The 14366-nt window shown below is 45.1% G+C and overlaps 1 protein-coding gene across 1 annotated transcript in view; it reads left to right on the top strand.

Annotated features, from left to right (window-relative positions):
• The window catches only part of dnmbp (dynamin binding protein), a 163650-nt gene that overhangs the window by 117733 nt on the left and 31551 nt on the right, over positions 1-14366 (top strand). Inside the window, 1 exon segment of the mRNA XM_084326445.1 lies at positions 13732-13943. Within this exon segment, the coding sequence (XP_084182571.1) occupies positions 13732-13943 (212 nt within the window).

Genomic DNA, 14366 nt, shown 5'->3' with positions numbered 1-14366 from the left:
TTCCCATTGGTATTCGAATAGTTCCCAGTAAGGCTGAGACCACTTATCGATTTATCGATAACTGCGTGAAATCGATAAGTGGCATCACTTATAATAATTATAATAATAATAATTGTTTAAATTCTTAAAAAGAAAAAAAACGATTATTTAGTTTGTGTATGTGTGTCGGGGCCAACTACAGCATTGCAAAAATGACAGTGAGTGACACACACACACGAACTAACGTTAAATAATATTTGTTTCTTTAACACATGCAAAATAATAATAATAAAAAAACATATATATTTATCAACAATTTTGTCCCGATTTATCGATTCTTCCAAATGGCATATCGTCTCAGCCTTAGTTCCCAGTGACTATGGAATAGTAGTTTTGTGAGTTTTGCCTCCATCCCTATCGCTGGTTAACGTGAACTTTGATATTGTGTAATAAATTCCAGTGTCACAGTTACGCTGCGAGTCGCTGCCTGCAAGTTGCACCGAAAACACTGCTAGACGCATTCAGTCTGAACGTTCCCACGGCGACCAGGGCCTGTATAAACACACACACACACACACAATGTGTGACAACTCCAACCACTCCCTGCGTTGCACTCCAGAGCTTGGCTTGATATGAAGAGCCCCCCCCCCCCCCCCCCCCCGCTATTAGCGTTGTCAGGGAGACTGGGCACTCTTGTGTGAACTTTGGAGCTGAACACACACACACACACACACACACACACACACACACACACACACACACACACACACACACACACACACACACACACACAGCTGCATCTGACCTTCCAGCTCTCCTTTGTGGAGTAAACTCTTGACTTGTCGTGGCTGTTAGTTCAGCTTCTAACTGGACAACCTGACTTGAGTCGTGAATTAAGGAAATTATTATTTGGAATTATTATTTTTCATGGAATAGTGCTATAAAATAACAATTCATAGATTGAGTTTCTTTGTTGATTTTGAAGATGATATGAAAGTTACAATAGTGTTACAGAAACCTGCAGTTTACTGGTGAAAAAAAGAGAGGGAGATAGAGAGACAAGGAGAGAGACAAGGAGAGAGAGAGAGAGAGAGAGAAAGAGACAAGAAGAGAGAGAGACAAGAAAAGAGACAAGGAGAGAGAGACAAGGAGAGAGAGAGACAAGGAGAGAGAGTGAGAGGGGGGAGACGAGGAGAGGGGAGAGATGATGAGATCATGTTGAATGAAAGCCCATCATGATCTTGATGGAGTTCAGCCTGTCGGGGGCGGAGCCTGGTCAGGTGCCAGTTGATTCCAAAACATGGAACAGATTGAGCTGAATGGACTGGATCGTCAGCTTGCTCGTCTGACCTGGATTCATGGTCCCCACAAATATATCAATACTGTGCCGTGTATAAAATGAGGGGTTGAAGAGAACCATGGGTTTTGGAGGTAAAGATGTTGTTTCCACAATCCATACTCTTGGCAGTGCTCCAGTTCTTGTATGTGTCTTTTATTTAGACAAGTAGTGTCATTGAGATCAAGACCTGTGTACGATAGACATGTATAGAAGAACACAGTGTTGGACAAACACTGTTCAGTCACAGAAACCATACAACAAACTGGTAGATTAAAGGAAACAATTACAAAGCAACATTTAGAATGTCAACAGTTCAGTACTTTAACATTTTCTGAATGAAATGTTCTCATTAAGTTTTCTGTAGTGTATTCATTTCATCCATTTCTACGGAGCATAGTGCTTAAAACCGGTTTTGCCAAGCTCAGTTTAACATGTGGTTTACCTAAAAATCAGTTTAACATGTGGTGTATCTGGGCGGCTACGTGGCGTAGTGGGCAAGGCGCTCGCCACGAATGCTGAGACGCTGGGCTCGCCTGTTCGAGCCCAGCGCTCCACATTGCTTTCAGTTTAGCTGGTCGTTCATACTAATACACATTGGCCGTATTAGGGGGTGGGAAACTGATGGGTGGGGATCGGGCGTTGTGGACAGCGACTCCTACAGGTCGGTTGGTGTGCCTGCGCAGTAGAATCAGGAAGTGTCGGGGGCAGCGTGAGCCTCCCACGCGTTACTCCTCGCCACTGAGAGATCGAGCTGCGCAGGTGAAAAGATGCGACTGCTGTTACCTCAAGTACCGGAGGGGACTTGTGCTATGTATGACTTAGTCCACATTGCAGCCGGCTTGTGGGAGGCAAGAAACATCGTTCGTGACAGGTGTATGGTTTATCTAAACTCAGTTTATGGTTTATCTAAACTCAGTTTAACATGTGGTTTATCTAAACTCAGTTTAACATGTGGTTTATCTAAACTCAGTTTATGGTTTATCTAAACTCAGTTTAACATGTGGTTTATCTAAACTCAGTTTAACATGTGGTTTATCTAAACTCAGTTTAACATGTGGTTCATCTAAACTCAGTTTATGGTTTATCTAAACTCAGTTTAACATGTGGTTTATCTAAACTCAGTTTAACATGTGGTTTATCTAAACTCAGTTTAACATGTGGTTTATCTAAACTCAGTTTAACATGTGGTTTATCTGAACTCAGTTTAACGGTTTTATGGAGCGGTTTTAAGGTGGTATGATACACAGCATGTAGGGGTTTTAAGGTGGTATGATACACAGCATGGAGGGGTTTTAAGGTGGTATGATACACAGCATGGAGGGGTTTTAAGGTGGTATACACAGCATGGAGGGGTTTTAAGGTGGTATGATACACAGCATGGAGGGGTTTTAAGGTGGTATGATACACAGCATGTAGTGGTTTTAAGGTGGTATGATACACAGCATGGAGGGGTTTTAAGGTGGAGGGAGAGGCATGTATGTACAGAATGACTCTATAATCAAATACACTACAGACATATTGTTGATTGTACAACGTCTTCCTACTGGCAAAAGAAAAGCATGATTTGTTTCTATACTATAATATTTTTTTTTACTTTAAACTGTTTAGACAGATGTTCCTGTTCAGTAGAACATAGTTCCTACATTAATCTGTTCACAATGAGGTCTGTGGATTATGTTGAGTAACCAGGTCATGATTTCTAGAGTTTTCTAAGTTTTCTGGCCGTTGAGCTCCACAAGCAGTGTCATTCAGCTACATTGTATTGAAGTGACAAGACATCTTTACAGCAGATATCTTTACAGCAGATATCTCTACAGCATATATCTCTACAGCAGATATCTCTAAATCAGATATCTCTACAGCATATATCTCTACAGCATATATCTCTAAATCAGATATCTTTACAGCATATATCTCTACAGCAGGTACCTCTACAGCAGATATCTCTAAATCAGATATCTTTACAACATATATCTCTACAGCAGGTATCTCTACAGCAGATATCTCTAAATCAGATATCTCTACAGCATATATCTCTACAGCAGGTATCTCTACAGCAGACATCTCTACAGCAGACATCTCTACATCAGGTATCTCTACAGCAGATATTTCTACATCAGACATCTTTACATCAGGTATCTCTACAGCAGATATTTCTACATCAGACATCTTTACATCAGGTATCTCTACAGCAGATATCTCTACATCAGACATCTTTACATCAGGTATCTCTACAGCAGATATCTCTACATCAGACATCTTTACATCAGGTATCTCTACAGCAGGTATCTCTACAGCAGGTAGACATCTCTACAGCAGATATCTCTACAGCAGATATCTCTACAGCAGACATCTTTACATCAGGTATCTCTACAGCCGATATCTCTACAGCAGATATCTCCAAAACTTGACAAATCACACCAAAACTATCTGGATGGATAGCTGTCACTTATTATTATTATTTTGGGTGAACTGCCCCTTTAATCATCAATGTCCATCTAAGCCATCATGGTACACAACACATGGTAGGGGCAATAGTGGCTCGGGGGGTAGAGCAGTCCGGAGGTTCCCGGTTCGATTCCCGCTCCTCCCGGGCAGCGTGTCGATGTGTCCTTGAGCAAGACACGACTTAACCCCTAATTGCTCCCGATGAGCAGGTTGGCACCTTGCATGGTTGCCTCCGCCGTTGTGTGTGAATGTGTGAGTGAATGTGTGAGTGAATGGGTAAAAATGTGAGTAACAAATTGTAAAGCGCTTTGGATAAAAGCGCTATATAAAAAAGCAGCCATTTACCATAGTTGTAATTACAGAGTCAGAGCCGCTGTGGAGCGACCCCTATTAGGACAGTCCATGTTTTACTCTCTGCCACTGTGTGTGTGTGTGTGTGTGTGTGTGTGTGTGTGTGCGTGTGCGTGCGTGCGTGATCACGGTGGGCTCCCCTTCCATTCTCATGGTAATGTGTTCAGTGGAGTCTGTTCAGTGACACACAGACAGAGTTCTGCTATGGAGCTGCTCCTCATCTGCCCACTGGACTACCTTGTGAGTAGGATTGTGTGTGTGTGTGCGTGTGTGTGATGCAGCGTGAAGGGGGGTCGTAGCTACAGGTGGGTGAAGCCGTCGAAGCCGTTAGAAGCTCCGCTCTCTTCTCCGTTCACTCCTTCACCAACTTAAAGGAGCAGTCTGTAGTGTTGGCTTCTCCTCGTTACCAGAGCCGGTCCTCGTCTGTAGCAACGCTCTGTGTGTTTATGTGTATAAGGCTGCGTTCACACTGCAAGCCTTAGTGCTGCGTTCACACTGACAGCCTTAGTGCTGCGTTCACACTGCAAGCCTTAGTGCTGCGTTCACACTGACAGCCTTAGTGCTGCGTTCACACTGACAGCCTTAGTGCTGCGTTCACACTGACAGCCTTAGTGCTGCGTTCACACTGACAGCCTTAGTGCTGCGTTCACACTGACAGCCTTAGTGCTGCGTTCACACTGACAGCCTTAGTGCTGCGTTCACACTGACAGCCTTAGTGCTGCGTTCACACTGACAGCCTTAGTGCTGCGTTCACACTGACAGCCTTAGTGCTGCGTTCACACTGACAGCCTTAGTGCTGCGTTCACACTGACAGCCTTAGTGCTGCGTTCACACTGACAGCCTTAGTGCTGCGTTCACACTGACAGCCTTAGTGCTGCGTTCACACTGACAGCCTTAGTGCTGCGTTCACACTGACAGCCTTAGTGCTGCGTTCACACTGCAAGCCTTAGTGCTGCGTTCACACTGCAAGCCTTAGTGCTGCGTTCACACTGACAGCCTTAGTGCTGCGTTCACACTGACAGCCTTAGTGCTGCGTTCACACTGACAGCCTTAGTGCTGCGTTTACACTGACAGCCTTAGTGCTGCGTTCACACTCCAAGCCTTAGTGCTGCGTTCACACTGCAAGACCCTAGTGCTGCGTTCACACTGACAGCCTTAGTGCTGCGTTCACACTGACAGCCTTAGTGCTGCGTTCACACTGCAAGACTTAGTGCTAGATTTGAGCTCAGACCTGTATCTGATTTAGGATATATTATGAAAGTGACCCAAAATCAGAATTGAAAAGATCAGATTCCATGTGATTTGTGCTGTTTACGTCACACTGTAATAAAAAAAACACTGAGCGAAAATATCAGATTCCATGTGATTTGTGCTGAAAAAAACCCAGATCTGAGTCACATTCATATGAGCAAAATTATCTTTAGCCTGTTAGTAGTCTGAACGTATACCCTCGGTGTGTGTGTGTGTGTTGGTAGATCTACCTTTCACACTGCCTTGATGGTGAAAAGGGGTGGAAAATATATCCTGTGAAACTTTCACTAGGGCATAAAGTTGCTTGGCGTAGATAATTCACCCTTAAAACCACTACACCCTTAAAACCACTACACCGTTACTAATGTTACTTATATTGTGATATGTTCTGAGTCATGAGAGACGTGACATTAGTTTCTGTCAACAGCTTTTATCCAAAGCGCTTTACAATGAAATGATGTCACACATTCACCCCATTCACTCACACATTCACATACCGACGGTGGAGGCGACCATGCAAGGTGCCAGCCTGCTCATCGGAGCAATTGGGGGTTAGGGTGTCTTGCTCAAGGACACTTCAACATGCTGCCTCGATCGAACCGGGAACCTTCTGATGATTAACAGACGAGCAGCACGCTACCTCCTGAGCCGCTGTCGCTCCAAGTCTTTGATGCGTCAGCCGCAGAACTGAGAACTATCAGTAACTTTTATACTCAGCCTCTCAATCCTATTACTGTGGAACCGGGTCACCGTTTGAACATAACTCATTAACCCTCGCACTACCAGCCATCCGTATGCCCCCGCCTCCCTCCCGTAGTGCCCCCCCCGCCTCCCGTAATGCCCCTCTCCCTCCTGTAGTGCCCCCCCCCCCCCTCCCCCCTCCTGCCATGGTCCCCGGATCCTCTCTGGAATATCTGTCCCCTAAAAAGACTAAATGATGCCACAAGCAATTACTTCCACTCCACACTGGGGGCTTTGTGTGTGTGTGTGTGTGCGCGTGTACGTGCGTGTGCTTGTGTGTGTGTGTGGTATAATATACATGGCCAGGCCTACTGTTGACAGTAGTGCTCATCAGAGCTTGTATGGAACATGCAAGAATTTAAATGGGTTTATCAAGTGCAGCCGCCAGTTCAGTGTCGTATTATGTATTAAAAAAGTCTTCAAGTTTAACTTGTTGAAACCTGCAGATACCCTGTATGAAAATGATTTGAATATTATGTTATTAAGCTACGTAGCTAACGACGTGTCGCAAGGACAGGTCTCCCCCAGGCGCCGTGTCCCTCTGTACCGGGGAGGGCAGGGCTGTAATTAAAGCCTGACTAATCGCCAGCGTTTTGCAAGAGCTCACAGACACTGAGTCATTGTTGGGAGGGTGTGTTCCCTCTTGTAGCTCATGGCTGACCGGTAGCCATGTAGCCCGTCACACCTGCTACTGTTATGGCCACCAGAGACCCCCTCAGCTGCCTTGATAATGTGAAACCTGTTGAGTGTGTGTGTGTGTGTGTGTGTGTGTGTGTGTGTGTGTGTGTGTGTGTGTGTGTGTGTGTGTGTGTGTGTGTGTGTGTGTGTAGGTTGGAGTCAGTCTAGTTTAGTTTCACTCGGCTCAGCATCGAGGCTAAATTTAAACTACAATCCCGTCACCAATGAAGCTATTTCAGTTAATTCATTATATAGAGCAGATAAGAGCCTCTTAAAATGGCAACATTCGTACAATGTTTTCATTTTTAAGAAACTGTACTGCCTAAATTGTGTGTGTGTGTGTGTGTGTGTGTGTGTGTGTGTGTGTGTGTGTGTGTGTGTGTGTGTGTGTGTGTGTGTGTGTGTGTGTGTGTGTGTGTGTGTGTGTGTGTGTGTGTGGTGTGTGTGTGTGTGTGTGTGGTGTACAAGCTCTACATGACCCATAGTCTCTTGACTAAACGGAACAAAGAACAGTGAATTGCAGCCTGAGAGAAGTGGGTCAAACCAGTGTTTTCACTGATCTATTATGTTTGGAAATAGCTGCATATTTAAACATGTGAAGTGGGCCATAATAACACATATATGTGTGTGTGCGGTGCAGATCAAAGGTGGGAATGAGCAGCGCTGACATGGTGGTAATTAAGCGCGGAATGAGAGTCCTGTTGTTTACGATCTCGGTTTGGAACGTTTAATGACCCATCGAGTAACTGAACCTTGTAGTCATTTATGAGGAAATTACCCCGCTGTGTTCCACTAACGGGGACACAGATCGAGGTTAGATTGAGTTATAAATACCCAAATATAACTCTGTATGATGGCATGTACAACAATGCTGTATATACCGTGTATATATATATATACTGTATAATGCTTTTTACATATCTGTAGATATTATATCTTATCTGTACATATCCCTTACCTACTCTTACTAGTTACGCTGCTGGCCAGTATGACTTACTACCATAGTGTCTTTATACCTGTATCACTGTACATATTAATACTATAACTCTGTACATATACATCTGATTAGCACTATTACTCAGTAGTACTAATTTATATATTTTATACCCAGTTTAATCACCTGTACATTGTATATTACTATTGCACTTTACTGCTACATTTGCACTCTGGTTGGATGCCAAACGTCTTCTCATTGTACTGTACTTGTGCTGTATGATGACAATACATTTGAATGTTATCTAAACACAGCTGCCGTTGGGACACATACTAGGGTTAAACATGGCTGTCATTGGAAGAGTAAAAGCGACCAATGTCACTGACCAGAGTATCGGTAGAGGCCGATATTGGCCTCTTTTTAAAATATCTATTGAATTTCGATATCAGCTCACAGACATTACCACATTTCACAGGCTCTAGCAGGCTCACTGTTAATGCTAGGGTGATACTAGATATCACAAGGAAGCTGTTGGCTTCATGCTAGCTTACCCGAAAAGGGGCTAAATAGATCTTGAAAGTTCAGATATTTTGAAGATATACTGTAAATACTTAAATTGTTGAACTTAAAGGTGCTATAGATAACATTGATCCACTAGATGTTAAAGGTGCTATAGATAACATTGAGCCACTAGATGTTAATATTAAAGGTGCTATAGATAACATTGAGCCACTAGATGTTAAAGGTGCTACAGATAACATTGAGCCACTAGATGTTAATATTAAAGGTGCTATAGATAACATTGAGCCACTAGATGTTAAAGGTGCTATAGATAACATTGAGCCACTAGATGTTAAAGGTGCTACAGATAACATTGAGCCACTAGATGTTAAAGGTGCTATAGATAACATTGAGACACTAGATGTTAAAGGTGCTACAGATAACATTGAGCCACTAGATGGTAAATGTGCTATAGATAACATTGAGCCACTAGATGGTAATATTAAAGGTGCTATAGATAACATTGAGCCATTAGATGGTAATATTAAAGGTGCTACAGATAACATTGAGCCACTAGATGTTAATATTAAAGGTGCTATAGATAACATTGAGCCACTAGATGGTAATATTAAAGGTGCTACAGATAACATTGAGCCACTAGATGTTAATATTAAATGTGCTATAGATAACATTGAGCCACTAGATGGTAATATTAAAGGTGCTATAGATAACATTGAGCCATTAGATGGTAATATTAAAGGTGCTACAGATAACATTGAGCCACTAGATGTTAATATTAAAGGTGCTATAGATAACATTGAGCCACTAGATGGTAATATTAAAGGTGCTACAGATAACATTGAGCCACTAGATGTTAATATTAAATGTGCTATAGATAACATTGAGCCACTAGATGGTAATATTAAAGGTGCTATAGATAACATTGAGCCACTAGATGGTAAAGGTGCTATAGATAACATTGCACGCAACATGTAAACGACAACATTAATTACCCACCAAGATTTTTTAAATGATGCATACATTCATAAATCAATAACTTATTTGGGGTGGAAAGCAATACTTTTATTCTGCACCTTTCTAGAAGCTATGTGGATGTATTATAAAAAAATATATATATATATTTAAGTATGATTGTTTTACATAATCTTTTTGATCTATAACACCTTAAGAAAAAGAAACTTGGCCAGCCTGCTCTCTAGATACTGGTACCGGTACCAGATAAGAACCCTGTGGACCACTAGGTCAGTAGGAGGAAAGCTCTGCCAGTCTAATTCACAACACGGAGGGCTGGGGGGGGGGGTGAGGTGGAGTGAGGTAAGGGTGGAAGCAGGGCAAAGGGCAGGTGGTGAGGGGATCAGACAACCCCCCCCCCCCCCCCCCCCCTCTCACTCACACACACACAGATGGGAAGATAGGAAGCAGGCATAATGTGCACAGAGCTAATCTTCAGCACGGTCCACAGAACCTGCTAACACAGGGTTCTACTGCAAGCCACGTCATGTTTGTGCAAAGGTTGCATCCTGAGCATGGATTATTAAGATTGTCTTATCCTTCCCTTCCCTGGAATGTTTGGTGCAACATTTCAAGAACACAGTTGTCCTACATCCTGTAACAATGTTTTGGAAGCAAGCGTAACTCTTGGCTTAGAACTAATTATTAAGTAATATCCCACTGTGATTAATATCCTTATGCCAGCAATAATTTTGTAAGAGAAGGAGTAGGGAGGAGAGAGGAGAGAGAGAGACACACACAGGAAAGAAGGTTCTGTATAGAGACAGTAGGAAGGAGAGAGAGACAGGAGAGAAGGTTCTTTATCTTTATAGAGACAGTAGGAAGGAGAAAGACACACAGAAGGTTCTTTATAGAGACAGTAGGGAGGAGAGAGAGAGACACAGGAGAGAAGGTCCTTTATAGAGACAGTAGGAAGGAGAGAGAGAGAGAGACAGGAGAGAAGGTTCTATAGAGACAGTAGGAAGGAGAGAGACACAGGAGAGAAGGTCCTTTATAGAGACAGTAGGAAGGAGAGAGAGACACAGGAGAGAAGGTTCTTTATAGAGACAGTAGGAAGGAGAAAGACACAGGAGAGAAGGTTCTTTATAGAGACAGTAGGAAGGAGAAAGACACAAGAGAGAAGGTTCTTTATAGAGACAGTAGGGAGGAGAGAGAGAGACACAGGAGAGAAGGTCCTTTATAGAGACAGTAGGGAGGAGAGAGAGAGACACAGGAGAGAAGGTCCTTTATAGAGACAGTAGGGAGGAGAGAGAGAGACACAGGAAAGAAGGTTCTTTATAGAGACAGTAGGAAGGAGAGAGAGAGAGAGACAGGAGAGAAGGTTCTATAGAGACAGTAGGAAGGAGAGAGAGACACAGGAGAGAAGGTCCTTTATAGAGACAGTAGGAAGGAGAGAGAGAGAGAGACAGGAGAGAAGGTTCTATAGAGACAGTAGGAAGGAGAGAGAGACACAGGAGAGAAGGTTCTTTATAGAGACAGTAGGAAGGAGAGAGAGACACAGGAGAGAAGGTCCTTTATAGAGACAGTAGGGAGGAGAGAGAGAGACACAGGAAAGAAGGTTCTTTATAGAGACAGTAGGGAGGAGAGAGAGAAAGACAGGAGAGAAGGTTCTATAGAGACAGTAGGAAGGAGAAAGACACAGGAGAGAAGGTTCTTTATAGAGACAGTAGGAAGGAGAGAAAGACACAGGAGAGAAGGTTCTTTATAGAGACAGTAGGAAGGAGAAAGACACGGGAGAGAAGGTTCTTTATAGAGACAGTAGGAAGGAGAAAGACACAGGAGAGAAGGTTCTTTATAGAGACAGTAGGAAGGAGTGTGAAATGCAGGAGAGAAGGTTCTTTATTACCATGGCTAGCCTCAGTCAGGCTGAACATAGCTAATGGAGACACAAACCCAACCATATCATACCATGCTAGACCATGGCTAGCCTCAGCCAGGCTGAACATAGCTAATGGAGACACAGACCCATCTTACTACTGGTGAAATTATTGGCTAATTGGGAGAAGATTAGACACTTTACTTTGTGCAGGTTTCCTACAAGAGCAGCAGACCAGGTTACAGACTGATGTGCAGAAGGTTCACAAACAGTGATATGATGGCATTCAGTTCACTAGATAGACACACACGCACGCACACACGCACACACACACACGGCTCAGTGGTAATTACAGCATAGCTATTTCCCCCTCAACCCTAATCTGAAATGGGACAGTATCTCTCTCTTCATCTCTCTCTCTCTCTCTCTCTCTCTCTCTCTCTCTCTCTCTCTCTCTCTCTCTCTCTCTCTCTCTCTCTCTCTCTCTCTCTCTCTCTCTCTCTCTCTCTCTCTCTCGCTCTGCCTCCTCTATCTTTCTCCCTCTCTCTTTGTGTTTCTCTCTTTCTCCCCCCCCCCTCTATCTCTCTGCTTCTTTCTCCCTCTATCTCCCCTCTCCTCTGTCTTTCCCCCTCTCCTACTTCCCTTTCTCCATCTCTCTGTCTGTTTCTTTCTCTCTCTCTCCCCCTTTCTCTGTCTCTCTCTCCTAACTCATCTCCTCTCTCTACTTCTCTCTCTGTCTCTCTCTCCTGACTCATCTTATCTCTCTCCCTCTCTGTCTCTCTCTCCTGACTCATCTTATCTCTCTCCCTCTCTGTCTCTTTCTACTAACTCATCTCTATCTCTCTCTCTGCTCCCCCCTCTCTCTCCTACTTCCTCTCCTCTCCATGTCTCATTCCCAGAGAGCCCCATATGTCTCTGGCTCCAGGCCCCATTGTGCCGCAGACAAAAGAGCCTGAGTCCTGGGTCCACTCTCCAGTCTAGTAGGGGCCCATTCATTATGAGGCAGTGGGCCATGAACCAGTCTCTCCCTCCCTCCTCGTCCTGGGCAGCCCAGAGGAACCAGTCTCTCCTCCCTCCCTCCTCGGCCTGGGCAGCCCAGAGGAACCAGTCTCTCCTCCCTCCCTCCTCGTCCTGGGCAGCCCAGAGGAACCAGTCTCTCCTCCCTCCTCGTCCTGGGCAGCCCAAAGGAACCAGTCTCTCCCTCCCTCCTCGTCCTGGGCAGCCCAGAGGAACCAGTCTCTCCCTCCCTCCTCGTCCTGGGAAGCCCAGAGGAACCAGTCTCTCTTCCCTCCCTCCTCGTCCTGGGCAGCCCAGAGGAACCAGTCTCTCCTCCCTCCTCGTCTCTCCTCCCTCTCACCTCGTCCTGGGCAGCCCAGAGGAACCAGTCTCTCCTCCCTCCCTCCTCTGCCTGGGCAGCCCAGAGGAACCAGTCTCTCTTCCCTCCCTCCTCGTCCTGGGCAGCCCAGAGGAACCAGTCTCTCCCTCCCTCCTCGTCCTGGGCAGCCCAGAGGAACCAGTCTCTCCCTCCCTCCTCGTCCTGGGCAGCCCAGAGGAACCAGTCTCTCTTCCCTCCCTCCTCGTCCTGGGCAGCCCAGAGGAACCAGTCTCTCCCTCCCTCCTCGTCCTGGGCAGCCCAGAGGAACCAGTCTCTCTTCCCTCCCTCCTCGTCCTGGGCAGCCCAGAGGAACCAGTCTCCTCCCTCCTCGTCTCTCCTCCCTCTCACCTTGTCCTGGGCAGTCCAGAGGAATTGGTCCCTCCCTCCCTCCCTCCCTCCCTCCCTCCCTCCCTCCCTCCCTCCCTCCCTCCCTCCCTCCCTCCTATAAAAAAAGGAATATAAAATCATAACAATAACACAAGCAAGGATAACATATCAATTAAAACATGTACAACTTGATTGACAAAGGTTGGAGATCAAGGTTTTAAACTCTGCAACAGAGGGGAGAATCTCAAGCTTTAAGGACTGTTGGAGTTCATTCCATGAGTTAGTTCCACGAGTTGGTTCCATGAGTTAGTTCCACGAGTTGGTTCCATGAGTTAGTTCCATTAGTTAGTTCCATGAGTTGGTTCCATGGAGTTAGTTCCATGAGTTAGTTCCATGAGTTGTTCCATGAGTTGGTTCCAGTGTGAGTTGCAAGAGGGTTCCATGAGTTAGTTCCATGAGTTGGTTCCATGAGTTAGTTCCATGAGTTAGTTCCATGAGTTGGTTCCATGCGTTGGTTCCATGAGTTAGTTCCATGAGTTAGTTCCATGAGTTGGTTCCATGAGTTGGTTCCATGAGTTAGTTCCATGAGTTAGTTCCATGAGTTGGTTCCATGAGTTGGTTCCACGAGTTGGTTCCATGAGTTGGTTCCACGAGTTGGTTCCATGAGTTGGTTCCATGAGTTAGTTCCATGAGTTGGTTCCATGAGTTAGTTCCACGAGTTGGTTCCATGAGTTGGTTCCACAAGTTAGTTCCACGAGTTGGTTCCACGAGTTGGTTCCACAAGTTAGTTACATGAGTTGGTTCCATGAGTTAGTTCCATGAGTTGGTTCCACGAGTTGGTTCCACGAGTTAGTTCCACGAGTTGGTTCCATGAGTTGGTTCCATGAGTTGGTTCCACGAGTTGGTTCCCGTCGGGGTCTGAAACTGAAGCGCCTCTCCCCGCCTCCTTGTCGTTGCAGAGATGACCCTGCTCGCTGCTCAGCCCAAACCCCTGGACTCCACCCCGGCGTCTGCCGTGACCCCGGCTGGCACCGTCACAGAGGACCCCGAGCAGAGGATGCTGGAGAAGAGGTCCAAGGTTATCGAGGAGCTGCTGCAAACGGAGAAGGACTACATTAAAGACCTGCAGATGTGCGTCAAGGAGATCATCCTGCCACTGCAGAGGAACCAGGTGAGATGATGAGCGTCAAGTGTTGCAAGAGGAGTGCCCCTCAATAACCATTAACACAAGATAAGATATTTACTGTAGTGTGTAGCAGGGCTGCGGCTGCCCCTCAATAACCATTAACATAAGATAAGATGCGATTTACTGTAGTGTGTAGCAGGGCTGCCCCTCAATAACCATTAACATAAGATAAGATGAGATATTTACTGTAGTGTGTAGCAGGGCTGCCCCTCAATAACCATTAACATAAGATAAGATGCGTATTTACTGTAGTGTGTAGCAGGGCTGCCCCTCAATAACCATTAACACAAGATAAGATGAGATTTTACTGTAGTGTGTAGCAGGGCTGCCCCTCAATAACCATTAACACAAGATAAGATGAGATTTTACTGTAGTGTGTAGCAGGGCTGCCCCTCAATAACCATTAAC

This window comes from Notolepis coatsorum (assembly GCF_963971535.1).
Source record: "Notolepis coatsorum genome assembly, chromosome: 12".
NCBI classification, from domain to species: Eukaryota; Metazoa; Chordata; class Actinopteri; order Aulopiformes; family Paralepididae; genus Notolepis; species Notolepis coatsorum.
The sequence above is the reverse complement of the archived record's forward strand: the minus strand, read 5'-3'. Positions and strand labels throughout refer to the sequence as shown.